At 48.3% G+C, this 26,129-nt stretch overlaps 1 protein-coding gene across 1 annotated transcript in view; it reads right to left on the bottom strand.

The window, feature by feature from the left end:
* Positions 1 to 686: 686 nt before the first annotated feature.
* Positions 687 to 26,129, bottom strand: part of LOC146203680 (extracellular matrix organizing protein FRAS1-like) — an 84,172-nt gene continuing 58,729 nt past the window's right edge. Inside the window, exons 13-19 of the mRNA XM_084588855.1 lie at positions 18,309 to 18,591; positions 17,554 to 17,717; positions 16,617 to 16,723; positions 11,839 to 12,008; positions 8,605 to 8,804; positions 5,699 to 5,845; positions 687 to 2,486 (exon numbers count right to left, since the gene is read on the bottom strand). Coding sequence (XP_084444981.1) covers positions 2,067 to 2,486; positions 5,699 to 5,845; positions 8,605 to 8,804; positions 11,839 to 12,008; positions 16,617 to 16,723; positions 17,554 to 17,717; positions 18,309 to 18,591 — 1,491 coding nt within the window. The 3' untranslated portion in view covers positions 687 to 2,066. The remainder of the gene's footprint in view (positions 2,487 to 5,698; positions 5,846 to 8,604; positions 8,805 to 11,838; positions 12,009 to 16,616; positions 16,724 to 17,553; positions 17,718 to 18,308; positions 18,592 to 26,129) is intronic.

Genomic DNA, 26,129 nt, shown 5'->3' with positions numbered 1-26,129 from the left:
ATAGCACCGTGCCATCGCCATGAAAAACACCTTTAGCTTCCAGTCTAAAATTCTCACGATTTGCTTACTTTTCTTTTTTTCTTTTTTTTTTTTTTTTTTTTTTTTTTACAATTGCTCCATTCTACGGGATGAACTCATTTCTACTCCGCCTCTCATTTCACCCCGGCTCGATCATGCTCACAAAGTCGGCAAAGCGTCATGACAAACCAAAGCTTGTTCGCACTCCTTCATTCCCCGCACATCAGCATATTGGAAACACCTTCCCGGATAGGCAGCCAGCATTCAAGACAACCTGCGATTCCGTACTAATTCAGCTAAAGTTGTATACTCAACTCATAACAAAGTATTACTGATTTGGATTACCAACGATATTTTCATCTTGCACATGCATACAACTGCATGATTGCTATTTTAGCTATAAATGCATAACCGGGAACCACAACGCTTGTATTTTTCGTTTTTGTTCTTTTAACGTCATAATTTTTTGTAAGCCACATCCCACAGAACTCCTTAGGCCTTGCGGGTACCAGTAAATAAATGAAGAGTTCATTTCATTTCCCCACCGTTCAAAGCCAGTAGCATTCCTTTGTCATTGGCCATTTTCCCCCACGACAGCACTTTTCTTAATGCTCCTGTGAGCAACGTTTTTGAACGCGAGCAGGACTGTTGGAAACATGGTTGCATGACCCATAGAAAATATCTTTATTGAAGAGGAATACATAAGACGATCACACTTCATAGCTGGGGTTAGCTCCTGACTTGCACGTTGGTTCAGAAGCAGACCAGCAGTCCAGTTCATCGATCAGGCACAGACACCAGTTTGCTTGTTAAACAATAGAATAAGGTAGTTGTGTATGCGCGATATATTAATTACCTGGGTACAGTAGCCATCATTGTGGCCCCTGTCGACGGGGATAATTTCACAGAAAGAGTAACATAGTATGCAAGCAAATCCGCCGCTCATCTTTGGTCTAGCATAAGTTCAGTGTCGATCACAGTCGCCTTTAGCGTGAAGCAGGGTTTCCAGAGAAAGAAATGGCCGAGATTTAGTGTTTTCAAGTGAAAAAGAAATAATGTTCATTTCTGCTCTTTTCAATTTTTCAGGAAGAGTGACTTTGGTACCTGTGGTCAAAAGTCTTGAAGCCAAAGGATTTTGTTGCGAAAGCCAAAGCGAGACCTAGGGTGGCCGCAGCTACGCCGTGAAGAGGCGTAGCTACGAGAAGCAAAAGAAGAAGAACAAGAAGAATAAGAAGAATGAGGAGGAGGAGGAGGAGGAGGAGGAGGAGGAGGAGGAGGAGGAGGAGGAGGAGGAGGAGGAGGAGGAGGAGGACAAGAACAACAACAAGAGACGACAAAGAAGGCGAAGAAGAAGGAGAAGAGGAGACGACAAAGAAGAAGAAGAAGAAGAACACTCGGTCACCCGCTGCTAATGCTATCGCCCCACATTCGGTTCAATAGCGTTGAACCCTTCCCATTTTTTGTCTCAGCCGCAAAATGAAGCCGTTAGGGCGCCAATAAAGGTCAAAGGGCCGTGAATGCAATGAGATGGTTTATTACTGTCACAAGAAAGCATTTCCTGGCATTTTAAATGACCTTTGGACTTCAATGACAGGCCTGTCGGCTCCATTTTGCGGCTGAAATGAAAATTCTTTGGCTTCAGGACTTTTCAGTTTTGACCAAGGCTGTACGGGCGCTTCCAATCTGACACATTCCAAGTTTTGTAAGGCATTTTGGCTCAGTTTTTTGCTATACCAGCACTGCATTGCGCGGGGAGCACGGTTCCATTTCTTCTTTGGCACGTAGTCATTCTCGCGCGATCAGCGCCAGTAGTCTCATTTTTCGCTCCCTACTCGGCGAGTGTGATCGAACGCGGCTTTTTTCGTCGCTTGCTTTGGACCGTCCGCAGCAGCCACCATGGCGAACGTGGACGGACAACTCGCACTGATGTCCCGCCAGAGAGGGACTGGACTGCATTTCCAGCCTGTTCGAGGCACCCGGAATGAAAATAAGCTGACAGGCGTACGCTTCAATCGTTTGCCGTGAGAGGTGTCCCCAGCCGAGTGGCCTTACACCTCTGTCACATCTGGACGGATCGGATCCGACTTGGGCTTCGACGGCTTCACTCTCACTCTCCACACAGCCAGCGAACAGCGATGATGGTCCCTGTTGTACCTGCACACTGCGGTGTAGCAGCGGCGACTGCGCGGACTGTGGACTCGTACTACTCGCGCCTTTGATTTGTGGTGCCGGTGCGCGATCCAGCTGCCGAGAATGAGTACGATGAGCGCCGAGGCCGCAGTCGCCAGCATCGCACGCGCGTAGGCAACGCTGGTCACGCGGGTCCCACGGCTGATGAGGAACGCGTGCACCTCGGTCGCCACCGTATCGTTGTTTGGGAAGAGAGTCCGGCGACGCCTCCCGCTGCTCCTGGCGTGCGGCACGACCGTGTAGAGCACCTGCAGGTACCACTGGCCCCCATGCGCCGTCTGCGGAGACACGAGGCAGAGCAAATTTAAATTCAACTCAGGTATTTTTTCCCTCACATGTCAGTGTTGTAAAGTAACTGCGATATACAGGGTGTCCCGGCTAATTTTAGCCAAGGGTTAAAAACTCAAGCATTTGAAGTAGGCCAGCGCAGCACTTTGCATAGAGCTACAGCCATATGGCGCTTCTTAGGCATTTTTTTTGTTTTGCAATTAATTAGTCAAGATATCTTTTCTAAATTACTAAATATTAACTTTAGCCAATACATGAGATTCGCAAAGTTGAAGAGCACATTCAGAAACCCCCATTCCATTTATTTGCGATAAAGAAAGCCTCACAAGTATCTTTTTACCCCTCTTCGAAAAAAGCCCGCGAAATACAAAAATTAGCACGTGACTAGCGCATTCGCGCCCCGCGATTGTGGTGATCCACCAACCGTGCTTTGAGTGAACGAAATTAGCTGCGGCCGTGACTCGACGGCCCAGTTCCCGCGGAAGGCTGATGTGTTGGCGATGGTTGCAGCGAGCGCTCGAATTAACTTGCACTGTCACGTGCGCCGACAGGCTGACGCGAACGAAGAAACAACCGCAGTCACCGGCCTGCCGCTGCAACAATTTTGTCCACTCAAACCACGACTGAGAGCAGCACAGTCGTGGCGCGCGAATGTCACGTAATATTTTATTTTTATTTTTCGCGAGCTTTCTTTGGGGGGGGGGGGGGGGGGAAGATAGGCATGAGACTTTCTTTATCGCAGATATATAGAATAGGGATTTCGGAAGGTGCTCTCCAACTTTGCGAACCAAATTTATTGGCACGTTGGTGCGCAAATCACACAATAATATTACGTGCTAGCGTAAAGGTCATGCAGGCAGTTCCGAAACGCTACCCACCCCCAATTCTTGATGCCATCGTGGCAATCCAATTTCTTCCCACTGCGGTTACTCAAATTTTTCCTGCACTGACACCTCGCGGCTTTAAACTGATAGCCTATTCCAAGTGGCAATCTTAAGTGAATTTTATTCCGCCGCGAAACTGACAAGCGTGTTTCCGTGGGAGATTTGGATACGGATTCTGATCTCCCATTGGACCAAGGCGGATATCGTGCTCCTTCGCGGATTCGGAGAGCTACTTTGGATTTTCAGTTGGAAAATAAGTTCCCTTCCAGTTTCCAGTTGGAATATATAAGACACCTTTCCTTGCAAGCGTCCATGCTCTCAATCAGCACTGCTCACGAAAACTTCCGTTATACCTCCAAAAATCAAAAGTCTGAATGAATACCTCTGGTTCAAACGCGTTCGTCTAGGTGCGCGTGCGCTTCGCTGTGCCCCGCGAGTAGACTGCAGTGAAGAAGCAATAAACTCTGCCACTGACCGGTAGGTGTAGGGGCCCGATTTTCGCGGCCTGGAAGGGGCACCTATTTCACCCAATCCTACGGAGGACTGCCTCCACGGTAACCTTAGGTAGAAATAAAACAAACGATAACTCAAAATTTACGCCTTATTAATTTAATGAGTGGAGACTAAAACCAAGAGTCCATAAAGGTGTATCTAGACGACGGACCACGGCCTGTTTTGGTCCTCGGACCAAGTGTCTCGTGACCTCCAACTTTTACTTTATGAAGTCCGCGCCAGGTCCGCGGACTGGAGCAGGGGCTGATAACTCTTCTCGGTCCGCGGACCACGGACCAGGCAGTGTTAGGCGAATTTTAATGGACCGTTAACACCACGCCTTTCTCAACAGCATAGGCGGGAAAGGGAAGGGCTTTTGTCCCCGTCCTATGGAGAATGGCTGCTACCTCATTCAATTTCCCTCTTCACCCAAGCGTACCCCTACTCCGAACCACATACGCCTTACCAAAGTGACAAAGGCTCGTCTCTTTCCCTTTCTTGCCTAGCTTCCTGTTTCCATTTTAGCATCCTCTTTAAGGAAAAGTACACGTGCCCTCATTCCCCCGTGTACATTCTCACTCCCTCGTAACTTAACCAGATTGGAGGAGGTTTCCCTTAGAAGGATAAGAGCTGGGGCGGCCCTTACCCCGTCGGTAAAATGCCGATGGGAATCGCAAGAGTGTTCCACACGAGCTGCAGAAGTGGATGTTCGCCACCTCCAATGGACTTGTGCAGGGACAAGGGCATCAAGGACACAGGTTCTGCGCGAAGTGGGACTAACCACAACAAGGGAAGAGGACTTTTCTAAATGGCTCACCGACAACGCTAAGAGCGGGAGCCTGCTCCGGTTCCTCACGGAAAACCATTTACATGAGTTTATACAATATGCCTTATGGCAAGTTTGCGCACAAAAAAAAAAAAAAAGTACAGTACAACGACTGAACGGCAAGGTTATAAAAAATTTTTTTAATCATTACAACGCTTGCAGAGTTCAGATAGCGGCCCCGACACGAAAACAATGTTTCGCCAAAAATAAGGTGGCATAATTTTTATTTTTGTAATAATTACACAATGACACACACACACACACACACACACACACACACACACACACACACACACACACACACACACACACACACACACACACACACACACACACACACACACACACACACACACACACACACACACACACACACACACACACATATATATATATATTAAACTAAACATGGTTGAGTGCGCACAGACTGGATCAGTTGGCTTGGAATGAACGCGAGTTCGATAAATGCAAAGAATAGTCCTATACGTTTGCATATAATATTAAAGGGAATGTTCGATCTGTCCCTTCAGCACGAATACAATATATCCGGGCTCGAGGGAGAGTGGCAGATGGAGTATTAATGAATGTACGGACGATAACAAGCCTCTGATATTTGGAGGACGATGTAAAAAAAAAGGAAAAGATAAACAATCACGTGAAATGAAGCATATCAGACAAAAATGAGCTCGAAAAATGCAAAAAAAAAAAAGAAAGAAATTGTTGCGACCGCGCACTCATTACACATTGTGCAGGGGTCAGATCCAGAAACAATTATATGATCGAGCTGTAAACAGCAAAAGCAGACAGGGGAGACCTGTACTATAACCCTCCTTCTACGGTAGGTCAGCGTTATTGGCAGCGAGCACGAGCTTTCTTCTTCTTACTCTACAGGGTGGAAGTTTCAGACTGGCACTAATGTGTTGGCTATCCAAAGTGCCCCAAGGAAAATACCACTACAAACGAATATCGAGAGTGCACTCGAGAGGAAATTTTGGCTCACCTCGAACAAAGGGTCGACCAGCATGGAGAAACCATCAACACCAGCGTAGTCTCGCAGTCGACTAGTTTCAGCATCGTCGTCGGCTAGCTGAGCCTTAAAAGGCACGCCTGCAACCGACGCCTGAACGTTGTCGGGGTTGCTGCGGTCCTGTTTAGTAAAACGGGCGACGAGCGTCGATTAACAATCGTCGAATATTCGAATATATTCAGACCGCATTTTACAAAATATAGTCCCTTTATAGATGCAAATGTAAAATTATGCACTACGCAGACTATTCACAGCTGCGGACCAAACAGCATTTTAGTTTTCAACGTCTCCCACAGCAACAGGTCATGCCAAACGCGATCATAATGATCACGAAGTTTTTACGGTCATACTTGCGCTGCGCTTCAGCTGCTTCTCCTAGGCTGACTGGCTGTAGGCGCGCTTGCTGACATGACACTACCTACTATCTCAATTTGAACATAGCAACATATATATATATATATATATATATATATATATATATATATATATATATATATATATATATATATATATATATATATATATATATGTTGCTCTCGTTTCTTGTTCCCACAAGGAAAGGTGAGAAGGGAGGAGGTCTGTTTAAACGGGTTCGCAAAAGCCGCGATGCGAAAGACGTTCCCGAAGAAGGCGACATAGACAGCGCAGACAGGCACTTTATTGATTAGAAATGATCGATCTTTTTCTCCCGACAGCACAGGTGACACTGAACCCATTAATGGCTGCTAAGGTAAACACGACGATAATAACTGTATTTGCGAATGAAAACGAGTGATGAGGCTGCAGCTTTTACGCCTGGTAAAGCATCAGACATAATCAGCGCGTGTAAGTGCTTGTAAGCGCGGATTGTACTCATTCGCCGTGGATCAAGTACGGAGTTAGGGGACACAAATGGACAAGTATAGAGGCTGCAAATATTGCGTAACAGACTATTGAACCTAAGCCCACGTTGCGTTACGCACTATAACCACCACAGAGCCACGCCACCTGGCGAGTGCATGTCCAAGATTGCTAAGGTTGGCAAATGCATCAAGATAGTGAAACTTTAGAGTCAGGTGATTATCGAGTGTAAGCGTCGGCTGTTACTTAAGGCTTAACTGTTAAGGCGGACAAAGTAACGCCAAATGATCAGTTTTTATTTCGTTTATAAAGGATTCGCAAAATTACATATCTCAGGTTGTATACACTACCATGAATGACTCTTATCCGATTCTCTTGATATCAAGGCTTGAAATAATAATAAAAAAAAACGTGTGTCTTCGTGGGTGGCAAAGTAGTTAACAAAAAAGTTTTTTTTTTTTTTTCTCTCCGTGATTTCGCCTTACAATGACTATGTTCTTAGTCTTTTTTTTTTTTTTTTGCTTTGGCTCGTGTCGTTCGTGTACGTAGTTGTCGTGTTCGATCCGGTAACAGACATAAAACTAACAAAATAAATATGAAGAAGATAATGATCTGCACATAATAATTGCGTTGCCAAGGGAAATTATTCTTAGTTGCAATAAAACGCTCGGAGCTCCGTGCTAGGTCTGAATTCGTAAACAGCTCCATCAACACAAATAATGCTTCATTGCTCGAACCTGCCGCTGTATACATGAATAAAAATGAATAAGATGTAAACGAAGTCTCTTTGCTGCAAAATAAGTACTACAATTAACAAACGCCGACGCATAAAAACCTCTAACTCAAGAAAAGAATCGAGCGTGCTCAAAAAAGAAATGGAGTAGCCTAAAAGCGGTCAAGTGAAAATTAGGCGTAAGCAAAAATCAGATGCACGCACAAAGCGACAAGAAGGACAATGGTATTAGCAATATGCAGGAGGCAGTTGAAGTAGCCGGGGAAGTCTGTGCAGGTATATTCAGTAGCCGAAGTAATCAGGGTGATAATGAGAGAGCGATAGCGCAGAGCAATTGGATATCGCGCTGCTGACGAAAGATGAAATAAAGAAAGTCTTATAAGTAACGCAAAAGTGAAAAATAGCCAGTGAGGATTAGATATAATGGCAGATCATTTGTGTACAGTGGGGAGATTGTGCTAGAAGATTCATTACGACCTCAAGCGTACTAGAATATTGGAAGAACGCTAATCATCCGGACGCTAAAGAAAGGGGAGATAAATTATTTGAGAAACTACAGACAACCAGCTTACTGTCAGTTACCTACATGGTATTCACTAAGGCAACGTACTCGTCTATCGGAAAGAAACATGGAGGCCAGAGGAAAGGGTTCATCTTAAACTGAGGGCAATGGGACTATCCATGGAAAGTAAAATAACAGACGTAGCGTTAAGATACAGAAAGCGTGCAGAGTGCGCCGAGGAGCGAACGCGAGCTAGTGACATTCTAATCGAAATCGGGAAGAAATGGACATAGGCATGTAATGCGAAGGCGAGATAATGGACATTCGCTAAGGGGGCAAACTGAATCCCAATGGAAGGCAAGTGCAGCAGGGAGCGGCACAAAATTCGCTGGATGGATGAGATTAAGAAGTTTGCAGGTATCAGATGGATGCAGCTGGCACAGGCTTAATTTCAGCAGTAAAGGAGAGGCATTTGCCCTGCCCTCAGCGGACGCAGACAGGCTGCTGCTGATGATGAAGTACTACAGGCCTCTGTCGAAAACATTCAGCCCACGTAACTGGTTCGCTTCTGTGCCGTGCTTTGCGACTTCTTCTGCATCCAAATTTATCGACGGTGGGAGAACCTCAATCCTCACTCCTGCGGAGGCTGGGCCATGATGGCTGCTAAAGAGGCCTAGTACGAAGCTTATTGGCAAGCACCTTTGACGGTGTGTTTTTTCGATGCCGAGCAAAATGCGAGCGGTGACCCCAGGAAAATCCGCGTAAACTGCGCAACTTTTGCAGAACCTGCTTTTTCCTTCTCACCAAGATAACGAAGCGGTGTTCGAGCTCTGGGCGAGGCTGAACGCAACCGAATGTGGGCCCTCCAGCAATCCCGTGGGCCGTTGGTTTGAAGGCGGGCTTGAAGCCACGCTTCCCGCTGCACAGGTAGACCTGGTCGATGCGCAAGCTGGCGCCCAGCTCCGCAAGAGGCTTCCACAGGACGCGTCCGAACAGCGTCTCCCCTGCGCCCCAAGAAGGCACAGAGCAGAAGGGGAAAAAAATTAAACCACATAGCTCCCAATTTCAAGACTGCGAAACATAGCCGCGATGATCTGAAATATGCCCGCGATGAAATCTTAAGTGAGTAAAGAAGAATCCAAGGAAAAGTACAACATGAGGGCTGCCCTCATTGCGATTACACGTCCCGTCAGAACGTTTTTCTTGAGACAAAACTTGCAAGGGTTATCGCAGAAGTGCGTGACATAAGATGTGCTTTCTAGAAACTCTCTTAATGGCGTCAAGAGTGCGGTATTTGGATCCTGTCAGCCATAGTAATACGGGGGAAGGTTTCCCCAAATCAGTTTTTATGTGTCACGGCTGTGCTACGGCCAACGACAATGGCCCACGAGTGAGGTCATGCCAGTGACAAAGTCTAACGGTTATAGCGAGCAATGATTCGCGTTTCATTTCGATGTCAAGTAGGCCAATGACCGCGAGGAATGCGCATTGTACTTGACTATACAATGTTTGCACTGCCAAGATAAACTAAAGATCTGGTCTTTTGCTTCCCCCTTTCGCAGAATACTTCATATTCACTTATGCAATCTTCTTTCGCACTGCTAATTGTGCTTCGCAAACGCCGGAGAATGATTTTTCACTCGGTACTTTTACAGCGTTAGCTCTCAACTCGTTTCTCAGTTTTGCGCCGTACAGTTCAAACTTTTTCAGCGCGCCGATTCCGGCACGGTATGTTTGTTTTAAAGGCTGCGCCGACGGCGATGGCTCGCTCGACGAACTTAGAAGATCGAATGCCGAAACACTGGAGGACAACTGCGACGGCTCACCCGGCAAACTTGGTAGCGTGCAAAAGTATTGCGAGGCCAGTTGTGCCATGGCATGTTTAAGAAAAAAAGTCTTCGCTTTCAATTAAGCCACACTTGGCGCCGATACATTCGCGCTGCACACTCGTACCACCCCCGTAGTCTTTTCGATAAGCCCGTGCGCAGTCAGGGTGCACTTGTGTCACCTGCAAATAGCTGATACCCACATCACAAAGTGGCGCATTAAGTTGGGAGGGTTGCTGGTTCTTGAGGCTTATAAATTAATGACAACAAAGTTGCTCACCTACACCACGCGTACGTGCAAAAGGCTTTAAAACCAATAATACCGATAAATAATTACGACGCCGAAAGAGAAAGTGTTTTGCGCCGCCCGAAAGGGAAAATAAATTTTAAGGAATTTGGGGACACTTAAGCTTCGTCTTAAATGGTATGGCGCGATATTAGCGTTTGTCCCGTTTGCTCCAATCTGGCTATTCAAGTTTTGTGAAAGACCACGTACGCCCATAGATACCTATATAACTACCTCGCTTCAACCAAGCCGTACCGAGCTAAGTGTATGCGTGGTTTAGATGATTAACGCGTATAACGTCCAAATGTACTGTAATTTTATATTCAATCTCACACAGCCGTCTCAGTGACGTCACATCAGTCGGGAGCGCGCTGCCTGGGGCCCTGCGGCCACTCAGTAAACGTCAAAAATAAAGAATTATGTGTCTGTACTAGTGTAATCATGTCTTAAGAATGCAGTTGTGGTGTTTTCTCAATATTCTTCGACATTTGTTCAATATACCTTTAAATCCTCCGGCGCGGACCTGTTATCTCTATTACCAGAAACCGCCCCGCCGGTAATCGGGATATACGCCCCTGCGTGACGTTTCCTTTTTCGCTGCCTTGCAGGTCGGAATTTCGTGGTTCCAACATTAGCATGGGTTAAAGTCTGCTTCCACGCATTCACCGGACCGTACGTGCGCAACTAACCATCACAGTTACACTGGAGCCGCTGGGGTTCGCACCACAAGAAGGTGGGCTTCGACCATACCCAATCGGAATGGTATCACCGGGACCCACCACAGGAATTGCAACTGGACAAAGCCTGGCAGCCGAAACTGCCTCAGTCCACCCAGCTGCTTGGGGAAGGGGGGGGGGGGGGGGGAATCACAAGCAGGTGCATGATCGGATAGGCCTACGCTTGCCTTCTTGCTACCATTTGCTGCCCTTGCCTTGCCTTGGAATTCAGCCTGTCTGTTAGCCACCATTGGTGGTCTATTCGGCATCCAGCATGTGTTTACGCCAATTCTGTGGCACATTTGGCAGTTTTGTGTAGCACACTGTTTCCATGACAGAGCCCATGCATCTGCCCTAAAGTAACTGGCAAGGTGTCGATATGTGCAGCAAGCGGTAGCCTTCTTAATTGCCGCCACAGCCGATGTCGGACCCACGGCGTTTGTGTGTGGACAGCGGTCGCTGGGCTTGGCAAGGTTTTTCCTGCATAGAGTCCACATTTACGTTGCATCTAGACTAGCAAGTACTCAATAAGGGACCGACGTGGTCTGGATGAAAGCATGTGGACTGAGTTACCCCTAGCAACGTCGATGTAAGGATCATCTAGGACCAACAGAGGCAAGGCCAATTTGGACTTGGCCATTCCCCACACGGGTCCCACGTAAGTATTAAAGAGGTTGTCCTTGCTCCATTTGTCCATGTAGCACTAGTTAGGGGCCCGACATTGAGTGCTACTTGGGAAAGGCAAATGGGGATCCGCCTATCCGTCTTTTTTAATTACCTTCGCCGAGCACAAAAGCGAAATACAGTGACTGACACTGCATGATTCGGTTTCTCGTGCAACCTGAGTTGGCATTATGACTAAGGCTGGATTAAGAGAGGCGTAAAAGCAAATTTATGTTCCTGCTAATGAAAAAAAAAAAAAAAACGTCTGACGGTGTTCAAGAACTCTGTCACAAGTTTAGACATAAGCTGTATTTGAAGCAGAGCTGTAGAAAAAATATTCTGAAAAAAAAAAAAATGCAATCGCGGAAGTTTCGGTGGGTCGTATGACATTGCTAATGACGACGTCGTTTCATGCTATCGATGGCCACGACTTCCCAGAGTGTCTGGCTACAATAAGGGACAATTAAAAAAATTGCCACAAATTCCTGGAAGCGCCAGAAATTAGCAAGGTGTGTCTTAAGCAAGTGAGGTCAGTATCAGCACGCACCCTTGAAAAATATGCGCCTCTCATCGACGTCACGAACGGAAGAGCGTGGGTCCCTGGGATCCGCTAGGAACTCTTCTATGCTGTTGAGCAGCTCGAACTTGGTGGGCAAGCTGTACACAGCGCCGTCGGTGGTGTAGATTGGCTGGGGCGCCCGCAAGGACAACTCGAGCCTGCGACAGACACAGAGTCATGTGTGAATCGGTACCTATATCTACGGCTCTATAACGGAAATTATTCAGTTACGGACCGCAAAACCTAATAAACAAAACGGTAAAATCTTTTTACAGCGACAGATGTTTGGTTTGGGCTAGTTGGTAGTAACTTCCCGTCTACATCTGTGTCGTCCTTGTCTATATTTTCGCTCTGTTTTCAGAACCTTTTTACAGCTAGCATGTCAGTTAACAGTAACAAAATCCCATTTGAAAATTTTCAGTGACTTTCCGCGGCAAACAGTGGCTCCTCCAATCCGGAGGAAGCGCAAAACGGAGAGGCTTGTCCACGCCGGTGCGTTCTGCTTCGTCGCAACAAACATACGTCAAACCCGTTGCATCGCAGCGGGAGGGGTGGGGGGGTTGAAACAATCGAAGTGAAGAGGGGGAAATTGCCTTTTTAGGCGAAAGTTTTTGTAGGCTCATGGAGCGAAAATCTGTGCACGGGAGCTGTGCGCGTGATCTGTGCGTCGCATTCGTGCGCTGATGTCGTTCACGTGAAAGGAGAGGCGCCGTATCTGCCATACTTGTGCAGTGGGCACATGAACCGCGCTGTAAGAGAAGGGAAGGGAAGGTGGGAGTGAAAGCAGAAATAGAGAGGGGTATACCGTAGTGGAGAGCTGCTCCGGAGTAATTTCGACCACCTGCGTATCAGCGAGATTCTGCGAGTGACAGATACTGCGCTTTTCCTGTCCTGTAAACCAATCTAGAACGCCAAAGTTCAACGGGACGCTGGTTGTGTTCTACAAGAGGCGCGCGACATACCATTTGCAGCAACGCTCAGGATTTCGCATTTCTGCAGAGTCTGCAGTGCTCGCGGAACTTTTTTTGCCCTCCCCTGCCGACGCCCATGTCACGAGGTGAATCTTATCACCCCCCCCCCCCAAAAAAAAAAAAAGAAAAAAAAAACAACAAAAAAAAGAAAAAAAAAAACAAATCACATTTTATCACAGCAACTATATTATAGAAGAATTAGCGTCGGGAATGAAAGTGGTGCATATATGACTACAGCTTCAATTAAGTCGGATAGAAGGGGATAGCGAACGCGCAGATCCCTCCCGGCACTCCAGAAAATGACATGGACCGATCTTTATGACGGCATGATTTACCTGGTTAAACCGTTGTTAATGCTCCTGCACCTACATGATCCCTACGACGTCATGCACTCAGCTCCATTAGTGTTAATTACGCACGAATTCATAAGAATCGGTTGGCACCGTTGCTTGCCCAGAAAGCCTAACTGCGGCTTCGTTCTCGATTTGTACCCTAGTACGCACTCTATGTACCCTAGTTTCAAAACAGCCAGCCGAAGGTGCAATGTATTTTACCTGCAGACATGGCAGTTTTCTCCTTTCAGTCCGTCGCGTTCCTGCTTATCAAAATCGCCAAGAACGTTTAGCTACGATACAGTTTAGCCGAAGGTCCCGTGATTTATATCACCTTTGTCTGTCGGCAGTACAATTGTTCTGATTTTTTAACGATGCCGCGCGAGTGTCGACTACCCGGCGCTGCTGTGTCGAAAAAAGAAGAGGAGAAAGCATTGCGGGAGAGATAGAGAGCATACCCACAATTTCTGGGGCTGAATGCAGCGCCAGATGGTGGGCTGTTCAGATTAATGCGAAGGAACTCTTGCCTATCGTCGGCTTGCTTCACGGGTATTGCTGCGCACGAAGCAGGACAACTTATAGCACATGAACCATCAGCATGACCGATGCGCATGTTCGTTTCCCTCTCCCGATGTCCGCTCTGCTTCGCTTCGACGTAGCTGCACCGAGAAATTGGCACTCACACGATGTTGTCAAAAAACCAGCTGTACGTTCGCGCAACCCGTGATGGCGCTGGTAACATAACATACGTAGAGGAACACTAATAACCGAAACCTCTGAGACGGTGGCGAGCAGGCAGTGGAAGGGGACGCAGGAGAAGAGGGTGATCTTACGAGGAGGAAATTGGCGCAGAAAGAGTGGGAGAACATAACAGCCGGACACATGCGAAACGTAACGTCGTCATACCGGTTCATAGATTGCACCACTTCTGCCAGATTTGGTTACTGTTTTGGCGATGGGAAGGAATGGTCGATGCGGCTCGACCTTATGGACAGCCATGATTCCTATAATTGTGCGGCGGGAACTGGGCGCTCCTAGTAAAGTTTAGAGAAAACCTGTTTTACCCGACTTTGCGGCCTGCGGGGGGGGGGGGGGGGGGGGGGGGAATTCTTCGGTGAACTGAAGGGATGCACACTTATTTCATCGGCGCCTGTTAAGAGCAGCAGCGAAGGAAAAGCAGGCACTGCATTTTCCACTGCTCACTTCCCAAAGTACGAGAGATAGGCTTAAAGTTTTTTTTTTTTTTTTTCTCTTGAAGTCCAATGTGTTTTTGACGTTGGTGACTTCATTTCCGATCAGTGCATTACTTGTTATTATCATGTCACAGAAAGAGAGAGAGAGAGTGCGTGTGTGTGTGTGTGTGTGTGAATGTGTGTGTGCGTGTTTTGGTACTCATAAAGATGACGGCGAGTGGGGGTGTCAATAACGATCCTCAATGTGACGCCAGATATCCCCGTCTTCCGCATAAACATTGTGACGCAAGCGATCTTCGCACAACGTTCCAGGTGGTGTCATATCATTTCGCTTTCCATTTAATACGCATCTACTATACATTGCAGGATAGTTTGCGATAAGGATTCGAGCCGACGACATATGCACATATAATTATTAACCTCACCACGTCAAGTGGCCTAGCACAGAGGATGCCGTCAGAGGAGGAACATGAATGAAGAGGGCGCCAACAGAGAGGCAGAAAGAGTACAGATGGCATATTGCACGCTACTGGTCACACCGAGGCACCCTGTACTGGGCACGTGCCACTCCAACCGTCTACAAGCAAGACTCCAAGCGGCAGGCCTCTCAAATGCGATGAGGCAGAAAGACGGCGTAGAAAAGCACAACATCGCAAGGATGCGGCAAGACGTGAGAAGACAGCAGCGCTCGGCTAACTAAGCCGTCTCGTTTCGTTGTCTCCGCTCAAGCGGCGCATTTGCAACTACAATGAGTAGTGCTTTCGAATTCCAACACGTAAGCAGCCTCAGTGACTCTGTCTATTTTTATTATTATTATTATTTTTTTTCATAAAGTGAATGCATATCATGCTGCGTGCTAGTTTCGCAAAGCAAGATCCATCACCAGAGGCTGACAGAAGCGTAGTGTCCCGCCTTCCTTTTCAAGGGCAAGACGGGATGCAGGCGCTGTGGTACCACTGTGCGCCATTACCACTCCACCCCTCCTGAAGAGAAAGGAGGAAGTCTTCGACTTGTGGCCGCACTCGCACCTAATACTGCTGTCACACGGGCAGGGCTGAACTTCTTTTAACTCCCTTCAACCAAGGTAGTCTTTATCCCAATGGAGATGCGCACCGTGTCACACGGCAGTCCTTTAGGAAAAGAAGTTTAAGGAAGTTCCTAGCGTAAGGAGTTCTAATCATCTCCCTCTAGCAGATAAAGGGAGTACTCTGGTTCCCTGTGAGCTTCAGTGCAGGTGTTAAAAAAAAAAAAAACGCATATGCATTAATTTTGAGTTTATAACTAATTTTAATACTGTAGCACAACACAGAGCATGAAAAAAAGTAAACGCGCAAATATCCAAGCATGCACGCAAGAATTTTGCAAGACCATTGTGGCCAGCCGAATGGACAAATCCGCTGTGCTAGTAAAAGTAACAGGGCATATTCCTTTCACATGAATGAAGATACATTTATATTTTTAAGTCAATTCAAACTGTTGAAAAGAAAGCCACTAAAAATTATTTTACATGTTTTTAACTTGATTTTTTATATGCATACACAAAACGAACAGCACCTAATGGGACCCCGACGGTGTTTCGGAGAAGCTGGTTCTTAGCCGTGTGACACGGCGACAACTCCTTTAGCGCTGAACTCCCTCCATGGTCCGTTATGGAAAAGAAGTTCGAGGGAGTTGGGACTTGCCCGTGTGACAGAAGTATAAGAGTGTGTTAAAATGGCTTCAGGGACCACACATACAACTGACTAACCTGAACAAAGGCTTCTTTGCACAATGGGCAAACCGCAACCGACAAAGATCGGTTGTGTTTGCCCGACATACCTTCTATGACGGTGCGTAGCTAAGGAAGACATGCAGGGCCGATACATTGCCCAATAGCCCATCTCAGCCACCGCCTCGAACGGCTTCTGATTGAGAACGCATGGCCCACATCTCATATTGTCTCACACCGTGGAGCTCTGTATCTTATGTAAGAGACTAATGGGGCAGACAGGAAGGACAGTTTATGAAGACATCTGCACCACTACCATAGTTAAGGCATCGTGGTCAGTGGCAAGCCGGTTTTTGACTCGTGGTGTTTTTCCACGTGCAGCGCGAGCGTTTCTCACTCTTACGGTTGGAGTAAAGGTCATCGTCGCGGTAATTTGCGCTTCCTTCGTTTGACGATCAGCAATTGGGCTACAGGACCTCAGTGCCGGCGAAGGAAGGCGCAGCAAATTGTGCAAGAACAATGACAGGCAAGCAACCGTCGCGTGCGTTACGTAGGAAAGCACCTCAGCGGGTCGACGGATGTGCAGAAGTCACCCGGAGGAGTTCTGTACTGCTGAGCAGGGGCGGCGACGCATGGTATAAGCTCCAGCACGTGAGGACCCGAGTAATCCTGCGTGAGAATAGTAAAAAAACAAAAAAAACAATTAGCGCAACACTTATGCTCCGCTTGAGAGCATGACGCGATAGCGGCCTTAAACATACGCACACAGTCGCATAAGATGCCAGTAAAAGACCACAAGACATACACATTAACCGCCACGCGTTCTCAAGCCATGCAATAGTGCCTTGCGTGGTGTAGCCGGTAGCCTTTCTCAAAGCTCATGGGTCCCAAAGGTCATCAAAGGCCTGAAAGGTCATGGGTTCGAATCCCCATCTAAACCTTTTCCATAAGAAAACTAATTTACTCAATAAAGTGATTATTTGAGACATGCGGCAACCTTCAATTCGTGTTACATGGCATGCGTTAATCGCTTACACTCTCCGTATGACGTCACGTTTATAGTGAGCGCTGTGGGGTGTTCGAAATTCCAGCGTGGTCAAGCAGTTGTAACATCATTACCTCGTCGATCAATCATGATTTTCGCTCACTGCCAAGGACAGTGACAGCCTCGACACGGGATCCTTACGCTACTGCGCAGTACAGTTAAGATGCGCATATACACAATTTTAGACGTGATGACGGATCTGAAAGTGCATACAATGGCATCAGCTCGCCTACCAAATTTATAAATGTGTGGTTCCAACCTTCGTGCTCAACCGTAGGAAAAGGTAAATTGAAATAGCAAACACTCGCACTGTAGAGGAAATTCCTTCGGGTGAGTGTTTCAAATGAATTTGCCAGCAGAAAACCTTCTAGTTCTGAGACATATACGTCTGCAAGAGCAATATCGTTCGCGGGCCAAGTTCTACACTGAGGTATGTATAAGGTTTGAACAGTACCTTGAGTCTATATGTGGACACGGCTTTCCAGAGTTGGGAGGGAGCGTCGAACGATGGCTCGGCCCACACCAAAGATAGCGAATAGTGGCCCGCCTTTCCCGCCGCCGGTCGCAGGAACCGGCCGCCGACGTCATTCTTGGTCGAGTGGCTGAGCGACAGCATCCCTGCGCGAGACGAGCAGCAAAGGTGCGGAATTTTGCAGTGGCAGGCTGCGTCGCCTTTGAGCTGCTGACAATAAGCGCAGGACGCAAGAACAACCACAAATCCGCTGTTTTCAAGCGCTCGCCAGTCACCAAAGGTGGCTTGGAGGCTATCGTCTGAGGCTCGCACTTTCGCTTCAGACTATAAAAAAAAGAGTGTAAAAGGCGAAGCTAAAGCGCTCTGCTTCTTTATCTTGGAAAAACTGAACGACTCATCGAAAGAGGTCGCCGCCAGGCACATAAGACCAGACCCCGTAGAAGCCGTTATCTGTCAGCCAGGGAATATGCGCATAGAGAATCTCTTTCTCTATAATATGCGTCCATTTCTCTGCCAGCGTACGAGGGCATTGATTGTTTCAATGCGCCATTATCGCTTACCGCTCTTCGGATGGCACTGGTTTATTTGTCAAAATTGGAGCCTTCGCGAACCCTTTTACAATAGGTCGCACTTCCTCATCTCCCTCTTCCACTTCCCTCTCTATTGCAGGGGGTGAAGAAATGACCCGAACCCTTAGTAGGAAAAAATGGCCGGCGAACACCGGATTCGGCGCTCACCGTGAAAGAGCGCCTTTGTGAGAAGGTGCACGGTGAGTTTCCCGTCACGGCTCAGGGACATCCTGGTCACCAGGACCTTGGCCTTGGGCGCGGCTAGGATCCCGAGCGGTCGCTCCGACCACAGTGCTGGCTCATAGGCAAATGTGAGCTTTAGCTGCGAGCGGTGCTCTAAGCTCATCCAGCGAGGCATCGCTCCTCCAGAGGCTGTGGCAATCTCCGGGAACGCCAAAGTCACGTACAGCGGTAGTTGAACAGTTACAAAGCGTCGGTGTGACTCGGTTTCCTGCATGCAACAAGCGACGCTCAGAACACGGGCTGTGTCAGAAACATTGGCAGTGACTCTTGTGTGTGACCTCTGATCACGTGCTAACGCTTCGAGGCTACCAAAAGAAAAATATAGGAGGAAAGAGGGAAGAACAAAGAAACAGCAGAAAAAAGAAAGGACAGAAATTAATCAACCAGCCTTATGTCACAGGTAACAAAATCAACTTAACGATAGCATTACTATATTACGAACATATTCGGCATCATGTTTCTGTCGTAGTTTTAAAGCTAGCTGCCTTGTCCTCTAAAGCCCAAGTATGCGAAAAAGATTCCGTAGAATACGTGTCCTGCACATCCAGATTCTGCAGAGGATCCGCCAACTTTTGCCTCCGAGCACACATTTCTTCTTTTTTTTCTCTCTCTCTGACCCTCAGATTTCATGAAGGCGGGCCTACTGCCTCCTCCGTCCGGCGGCTGCCGCCGTCTCTGATATGCGACCGTCGCCTGTGCCTGGAGCCGCAAACATGAAGATGCATGTGCCAGGTGAAACCCTGGATCAGCGGACTACGACCCCCAGGACTGGACCCATATTTTGCGCGTCCCGGCCAGACGGGCTGCCTGCCAGACAACGCTCCCCATGAACGCTGGTGCGACGGCCGGCTCGAAAGGTCGCCTGCAACCACTGAAGTTCCTCAGCATATACCTTTTCACTACTCTAGAGTATTGACAAATGAAAGCGCTAGGAGACGCTGTTGATAAAGGAACTTAATTAATTCTCTTGTGTTGCTCATGCATCATAAATGTCATTTCTGACGCCACAGTTTTCGTCTTACGGAGCTGGGTCCTCTACGCCACTGACCAGGGCGTGGCTTTTTAAACAAACAAGTCCGAAGCCTCGATCAGGTATCGGAGATAGTCTCCCCAAATATTACAGCGGCGCGCACTCCAGAAAGCAGCAAAAATGCAAACCAAAGTTCTCTCACGTTCCCCTTCGAAAGCTAAATTTCTTACTCTCTACTCTGGCCGCCGACCTTAGACGGTGTTACGTTTCTCCACCGAGAAGTGGGACAGCTGACGCGGCCACCGCACAGCAACAGGCAGAACCGCGAGCGGATCGGCCATTTCGACGCCGTTCATCGGCCGCGCAACGCATCCTCCCGCCGACAAGTCTCAGCGTGTTCCTGCCACGCGCCAAATGTGTGTGCGTGCGTGTGTGTGCAAAAGCTGGCCAAGCCTGGAGATCGAGGGAAAGTGCGTCGCCCTCTCCTGTCTCCAGGAGGTGGAGGAGATGAGGTCGGAACACCTGCGATTGAGTCATTCGTCGTGAACCAACATGTTTGGCTCTCCCTTTCCTGTGAGGGTTTACCCTTTCCCTGTGAACTGGAAAAACTATAAAAAGCAGCGGCCGACTCCGCTGAGAGAGAGACCACTGTGACGCGCCGTTGTTACGACGCTAGACACCAGCTGTGTGAGTGTGTCGGTATTCTCTCCGGGTCAGCTTCACTGCCCGTTTCTTCATGATGTTGCAGTAAAGGTTGTTTCGTTAGAAGACGCCTCGTCTTTGCTGGCACCTTTGATGCCGTCCGCCGTCCACGGAGCTGCCAGGCCAACGCTACCGAGGGGCCGCGCGCCGCAGCGGTACGCTACCCCGGCACTCGCGATCCCCAAATGTAACAATTGGTGAACAGCGGTGGGACGACGACGACTAAGCCGTAACCGTGGTTGGAGGGACGAGCCAGGCGATACCGTCGTCCAACAATTGGTGAACAGCGGTGGGACGACGACGACCAAGCCGGAACCGTGGTTGGAGGGACAAGCCAGACGATACCGTCGTCCAACAACTGGTGAACAGCGGAGAGACGAGGACGACCAAGCAGTGACCGTGGTCGGTGAAACGAGCCAGGCCTGACCGAAGTGCAACATCTGGTGGGAAGAGCGGAGATTTCCGAGGCGTGACTCGTGAATCAAAGCAGCTCAGCGGGAAAGGCGGGAGCAGTGCAACGAGCCCTGTGTGATGACTGGTTGCCTGCAGCGGAACGACTGCGTTGGATTCTTGGCTGCGAGGTTTGGTGAGTGCGGGACTTTCTTCTACTGAGTTTTGCCAGGCTTTTGTTAAGTAGAGAACAGAGCTGGTAATTGTGTTGTCGTTGTTGCTGGGTTAATTGCAGCAAGGCAATAGTGGGCAGTAGAGAAGGCAGCACTCGGAACAGCCATGGGTTTGGATTTGAAGTCGTTGCGCAAACCGAAATTGCTGGAGCTTGCGGAGGAGTTGGGTCTGGATTTGTCAGACAAACTCAGAAAACCAGAAGTGTTAAAGGCTATTCTTGAGTTGAAAGCTGAAGATGACGAGCTTTTGGAATGCCTTGAGATCATTGAAGAACGTAAGGAAAGGCTAGAGAAAGAGGAGCGTGAACGTGAACGTAGGAAACTGATGCAGCTGGAGATTTCAGCACATAGAATGAGCGTGGAAAGGATTAAAGCTTGCAATGCCATTCAGTGTAACGGTTCAATACCGCGAGATGGTCCGTCACCGTTCCTCATTGCCGAGGATGTGGCCGAGTATTTGGCAGACTTCGAGAATGTCTGCAGAAGTAAACGCTTCGAGCGAGATAGTTGGGCGCAGAAGTTGGTAGCTCTTCTTTCCGCTGAAGCGTCGGAAGAAATCAAGCGATTGGTTGGCGACCGCTTGAAAAATTACGATGAACTAAAAGAGTCATTGCTGATACGATATCAGATAACGCCTCAGGATCTTCGGAAGAGATATGAGAGCGAGAAACATTGTAACGAGGCATACTTTGATTTGGCCTATCAGTTGAAAGCCGCTGTAAGCGAATGGCTAGACAGTGCGGAAGTTCCGGAGAAAATCGAACTTGCACCGGAGTGTGAGAAACAGCTTGGGGAAGCGGCCGAGCAAGGTGACCGCAGTAGCGAGCCGACCGAGCCTCGAACAGAGGAGTATTGTGTTACCTTGGTCGAGCCACCAGCTGAGACGGTTAGCACAGGCTTAATCGGCGAGAAGTCCGAAGGGACGCCGTTAAGCGAGGTGAACTGCATGCCGACCCAAGTAGCTGTAGGAGATACAGTTCCATCAAATGAGTGTGGGGAACTGGTAGTAACTGAACCGCCTCTCGAGTCGAAAGCAGAAGCTTGTGTAGAGCGCGACGGAGCTAAAAACGAGCTAGGAGAGGAGAAAATTTCGGTTTCCGAAATCAGCTGTGTCGTAGAGCAGGGCACGCAGAAAAACGAAGTGCCGATCAGGGAAACTGCGCAGCCCGCGAGTTGTGATCAGCCAGGGCAGACCGACGAGGAGCGCGCGTCCGCTGTAGAGAGCGAGACTTGCGAAGGCGACAGTGAACGACCAGAGCAAAGTCAGAATCGTTCGTGCCCCAATACCACGCTAGGTTGTATTCGCGAAAGCAACTCCGGTGCGAACGCGGACGTGGCACATATGGCTCTCACGCAATCCGAAGCGCCCCAGCTGTCGAATGAGCTTGATCGTGCACCGGTTAGCGCTGAGCAATGCGGCTCATCGGAGGACCCGTGTAACGTGAGTGGCGAGCCAGAGGAAATGCCTAGCTTGAGGGCTGGCATAAGCGGTTGTTCGGATTTGACTGAAAGTGAGTCATGCGATGCAGCCGCGGCGGTGCCAGAGGAAATGCCTAGCTTGAGGGCTGGCGTGATCAGTTGTTGTTCGGACATGTCTGGAGGTGAGTCATGCGCTGCTGGCCACGATGCATACGCGGCACCGCACTTTGACCACTCAGACGACACCGGTGTCCTACTAGCTCCGGTAACCGCTAGCTTGCCAGAGCTCGCGCTGAAAGAAAGTAGTACTAGAGTATTCAAGTGCTGCCACCGAAAAACGCGGAAAGGCAGGCGCGAGAAAGAATGCTGCCATCGTAAAGAGAGCAAACGATTGCAGAAAGAAAGCGGAAGGCTAGTATTCCCGTGCTGCCGACGAAAAACGCGAAAGGGCAGGCGCGATAAAGAATGCTGCCATCGTAAGGAGAGCAAACTCAAACGGTTGCAAAAAGAAAGCAGAAAGCCTGTGTTTCAGTGCTGCCGTAGAAAAAAGCGTAAAGGCAGGCGCGAGAAAGAATGGAGCAAGTGTAAGCTATCGCGAAAGAGAAAGCGACTATCCCAAAGGCACAAATGCGCCCGTGCCCAGAAAATGCGTGACTGGTGCGCAACACGTAAGGAGAGGGATAGGTTGTTCCGAAATGTGAGTGATTCATGCTCATGTGTTTCTTCGCACAGAAACAGGAAGATGCGGTTGTTCCGTGAAACGGACAGCCGAAGCTTTAGTGAAAAGGGTGATCTCAACGGTAATGCCGATGGCTTAAGTCGAAGCTCCTAACGTGAGAAGAAGCCCGTTTTCACTTGTTGGTGTTTTTCTTCCTGGCATAGGATTTTGAACAGATTGCATTGCATTATTTTTGTTTGAAGTGCTGTTTTGAAAATGCGATTTTCAAATTTGTGGACGCGTTCCAAGTGCTGCTAAGCTGCCCTTTAATGTAGATGGGGGCATAAGAGGGAAATAGTCTGGCAAAACTTAGCGAAGTTTGTGCCGTGCTTGCTGGCTGACCGGTTGAGTTTTTAGCGTGGTTGTGATGCTGTAGGTTGTCAGAAATCTCTCCTGAAGACAAGTTGCAGAGTGCCTTCGAAACCCGGACTTGCCAAGGAATTCTTCAGGATGACTGGCTCAAGAGAAACAGAGTCGGATGAACCCGGCTAGCAGCAACATCCCGATCCCTCCGGACAGCGGATGCAGTCCCCTGCCCTTCGGGATCTCCCTTCCCCGGCGGGGCAGTCTGTTACGTTTCTCCACCGAGAAGTGGGACAGCTGACGCGGCCACCGCACAGCAACAGGCAGAACCGCGAGCGGATCGGCCATTTCGACGCCGTTCATCGGCCGCGCAACGCATCCTCCCGCCGACAAGTCTCAGCGTGTTCCTGCCACGCGCCAAATGTGTGTGCGTGCGTGTGTGTGCAAAAGCTGGCCAAGCCTGGAGATCGAGGGAAAGTGCGTCGCCCTCTCCTGTCTCCAGGAGGTGGAGGAGATGAGGTCGGAACACCTGCGATTGAGTCATTCGTCGTGAACCAACATGTTTGGCTCTCCCTTTCCTGTGAGGGTTTACCCTTTCCCTGTGAACTGGAAAAACTATAAAAAGCAGCGGCCGACTCCGCTGAGAGAGAGACTACTTTGACGCGCCGTTGGCACGACGCTAGACACCAGCTGTGTGAGAGTGTCTGTAATCTCTCCGGGTCAGCTTCACTGCCCGTTTCTTCCTGATGTTACAGTAAAGGTTGTTTCGTTAAAAGACGCCTCGTCTTTGCTGGCACCTTTGATGCCGTCCGCCGTCCACGGAGCCGCCAGGCCAACGCTACCGAGGGGCCGCGCGCCGCAGCGGTACGCTACCCCGGCACTCGCGACCCCCAAACCTAACAACGGTCATGTGAATAGCTAAGACGACATCCACTGGTCTGTCTCTCCACCGCACGCGGTGTTCCTGCCCTGAGGCCGTTGTGGCGCTGCGCCGTTCCTAAAAGGCCTTCCTACAGATCCACGCCTAGTGAAAACGCGGAGGAGGAAGGAAGGGGAATTTGGTTTGCCTGGGGGTAGACGAACACCAGGCAGGAAAGGGGAAAACCTCTGCGAGGGAACGAAATGAGAGAAACACAACAATCTGTTGATTGCGGTGGCTATAACTGCGCTACTAATTACTCTTTCAAATAAATAAAATATGTTTACTGTTTTGCGTTCCGGGGGCGAAGCCTCATCTACGTCACCGGGGAAAAAAATATGTCTAAAATTTACGCCTGGCATAGCTTCACGAGAAATGCATTATTCCAGTCATTAAAAACCGTGCGCCTGCCTAACCGCTATAGTTTATTCTTAACACTGACATAAAAGTACGCAGAATGCTTTTTCATTACTCTTCACGACACACTTTAATGTCAGGTAGGAGCATATCACGATCAATTTTTTGTCTTCTCTAAACGGCCAGGAACTCAAAAACAAGTAGGTAGAATATGGTAGCCGCACTCGTGTCAGGAGGAACCATCAGTCGCTTTTCTAAAAGTTGTACGTTGAGCTCAGCCTCCTTCGCTCCTTTTGGTGAGCACCAGGTCGCAGTATACTGAACCTATAGGACACATGGCCCAGCTGATGAGCGATGCATACACCATCTCTTCTGCTTCGATGTATGTCCCTCTTTTCTCTTACGAAATGGCGAGGTGTAAGAGAGATAGTTAATAGTGCACCTTCCTTCTTTTCAAAACCAATTTTGCGTGGCGCAGTACGAATTACAGTAACAAAAACACAACAACATATCTGATTGGCAAGAGTGGAAGCGTGGGCGAGTTGGTGATGGTTCGATTTGCCGTCCTACCAAAAGCCACGTTTGACTCCAAAGCCTCTTCGGCCATAAATTCTGTCTTTGATAGAAAAAATGTCTCTATAGCGTCTGTGAAAAAAACAGCGATGCAGTTATGCTCCAAGTTGAACCTAAGTGGTCTTCAAAAGAGTATAGAAAAAAGTGACAACGATACACTGAATATGTTCTTCGCCGCTAAAACCCATAAGGTTGAATGCCCTCTTCGAGTAATTGTATCTGAAAAGGGGTCATGGCAAAAATCGATATCGAACTTTCTCAAGACCCAATTGATGATGCTTAAAATTGAAGACCCGTATCAGACAAAAAGTTCCTTAGATGTAGTTAATTTTCTTAAAACTCGAAGTGGTGGGTTAAGTGCCTTTTCTATTGACGTCAAAGACTTGTATTATTCTACACCCCAAGACAAGCTACTTTCATGCGTTGAAGAGTGCATTGACCATCATGGCGCCACAGTTTTCCAAAACGCCTCAGGGGTGTCGGTGCAAGGGTTCCTAGAACTGTTATCGATGTACCTTTCCTCAACGTTTTGTTCCTGGAATAGTACCGTTTATCTTCAAAAAACGGGAGTTCCTATAGGCTCTTGCATCGCACCAATTTTAAGCGATATTTTTCTGGCATCAGTGGACAGACAGTTAGATCAGATTCTGGATGGTTTTCCTGTCATAAAAATTTTTCGTTACGTAGACGACTATTTGGTTTTGACGAGTGTAGGCCGACCGGACGGCCACGCCACCGCACAACAAATCTTAAAATGCTTTAACATCGCCTTATCTCCCTTAACCATTACTCATGAGATGCCTGATGATCCTTCTATTCAATTTCTGGACATAAAACTGCACCTACAAGCACGTCACACCTGCTGGTCCTATGAACCACGAAGCAAAAAACCGGTCCTTCCGTTCCATTCTGCTCATTCAAAAACGGTGAAACGTGCCATTGCTAATCTATGCCTCTCCAACGCGCTCAAAAAGACTTGTACACACCATACTGAGTTTAGTTTTCTTAAACAGTGCAATAGGCTAAAAGAAGCAGGTTACACGCCCTATCTTCTGGTATCCGTCGCCCAGAAATTGCTGAAGCATACACTATCTCATTTGGGAAAGGCTGATCCTAATGAACTTATTCCACAGAATGAAAAGAAAAACCAACAGAAAGTCAC

This window comes from Amblyomma maculatum, chromosome 1 (assembly GCF_055883805.1).
Source record: "Amblyomma maculatum isolate TAMU_Amacu chromosome 1, ASM5588380v1, whole genome shotgun sequence".
In the NCBI taxonomy this organism is placed as follows: Eukaryota; Metazoa; Arthropoda; class Arachnida; order Ixodida; family Ixodidae; genus Amblyomma; species Amblyomma maculatum.
Note: the sequence above shows the minus strand (reverse complement) of the source record. Positions and strands in the feature narration are given on the sequence as shown.